At 37.8% G+C, this 1,665-nt stretch overlaps 1 protein-coding gene across 1 annotated transcript in view; it reads left to right on the top strand.

Annotated features, from left to right (window-relative positions):
• LOC118330518 overlaps positions 1-1,665 on the top strand; it is a gene marked incomplete at both ends in the record, with an annotated part of 12,291 nt that overhangs the window by 3,625 nt on the left and 7,001 nt on the right. Inside the window, 1 exon segment of the mRNA XM_035665086.1 lies at positions 1,114-1,339. Coding sequence (XP_035520979.1) covers positions 1,114-1,339 — 226 coding nt within the window.

The raw sequence follows: 1,665 nt of genomic DNA, 5'->3' as shown, positions 1-1,665 counted from the left end.
GGGCGACCACCGTGCAGGCCCCGATGTGGGTCAATGGTGAGGTCCCGCCCAACGCTTCTTGCAGCTTTAATTATTATTTTAGAGCACCAGAATCTCAGACCATAACAACGGAACAGAAATAAAACTCACCTTTGTTAGTGTTTCTACAGTCTTTCCACAAATCACTTTCTCTGGTTTGGTCGAAACAAACTCAAACCAAACCAAGTTTAGATGTGAAAATATTGGTGAAAAGGGTTGCAGTGGTTTCATAATTCTCCCAATTCAATACCATGGTAAAAAACAAACACAAAACAATAAATCCCATGTAATTCAACATACACTTCTTTATTAAAAACATTTGAACATTACAAAACACAACATTGGTATGTAGCCTACAAGTAATAAATAGAAAGAAACAGCTATTCAGTATACTCCTTTCTGGTGGCTGTTTGCTTTCCACTCTTAAAGCAAACACTTAGGTGATGGTTTGGTTTTCATATAAACAATCTGCCAATTAATATCAGCCTATAGGAGTCTAATTTTTTACCCTAACTTTTTAATTATTTTCTTTGTTGTCTTTGATGTGAAAATATCTGCTTATAGATCCAGTTAATTCATTTAGTTCACCCACGGCATTCGGCTGGTGTCATTATTCCTCCTCATTTCCAATTAGCACAATATATTATGGATTGCCTTTTCATATGAGTTGAGTATGATATAAGTATCTCACTGAGACAGAGTCACACTGCCTCCTGTTTCTATCACAGTGGTAGTTTTGAGGTCATTTTGAGACTTGGTTTGTATTAAGATCAAGACAAAAAACAGTCATCATTATATTCCTCCTCTGCAGGCATGACCCCTCGCCTAAACCAGAGTATTTATATATATATATATATATAAATATCATATGAGGACGGTTCTGACAAGTTGTTCGGAGTGATATGCGAAAACAGTTTCTTATTCAGTGTCTGAATCTTTTTTCTACATGATTGAAAGGATTAGAGAGTAAATTACATGGCCATGTTTGTTTGCGTAATAAAAAGGAGACAAAGCAAGAAAAAAATATTGTAAGTGCAATTTGTTTTGTACATGTGGTCAAAGGATTGTCAGATGTATTATTTTGTGTCATTGCAGATGTGACACATCTCCAAATCTCCAAGTGGAACCAAAGCAGCAGCTGCACTTTTACCCAGAAGGCCGAGTGTTTCAGCACCATGCAAGTCTTGGTACCTACACCCTAACTTTCCCTGGCCTCCATGAGAGGGAGGTGGGGGCGGAGACACAGAGCAGTGAAGGCTGCTGCTTACAGGAGGAGGTGACAGAGCTGAGGAGACTTATTCATCTACACAGAAACACAAAGGTGAGCTGACAGCATCTGAATATTTGTTTGTTTTTTTTACAGGTTTTTCTTTTCCCAATAGCAATAAACACTGTACATGAGAGACATTTATGTTTATGCAATCTTCTTCTCTTTTTTGCTGTTATGAACCCAAGTTGATCTAGGGCACTGATTGGGGGTCACTAAAACTTCATGGGGGGTTGCAAGGCCATCCTGATTTAATCAGGTGTAACTTTTAAACTTAAAACAACTTTTTATTAATATACAGTTCAACATGGCAGCGACCACAGACTGCGTCTGTAGATAAAAACACCTCATTTTAAGGTAACAAAAACACAACGATTCCT

This window comes from Morone saxatilis, unplaced genomic scaffold (genome assembly GCF_004916995.1).
Source record: "Morone saxatilis isolate NCDOM2014 unplaced genomic scaffold, NCSU_SB_2.0 Contig2, whole genome shotgun sequence".
Lineage (NCBI taxonomy): Eukaryota > Metazoa > Chordata > Actinopteri > Moronidae > Morone > Morone saxatilis.
This window is presented reverse-complemented; position numbering and strand designations above follow the sequence as displayed.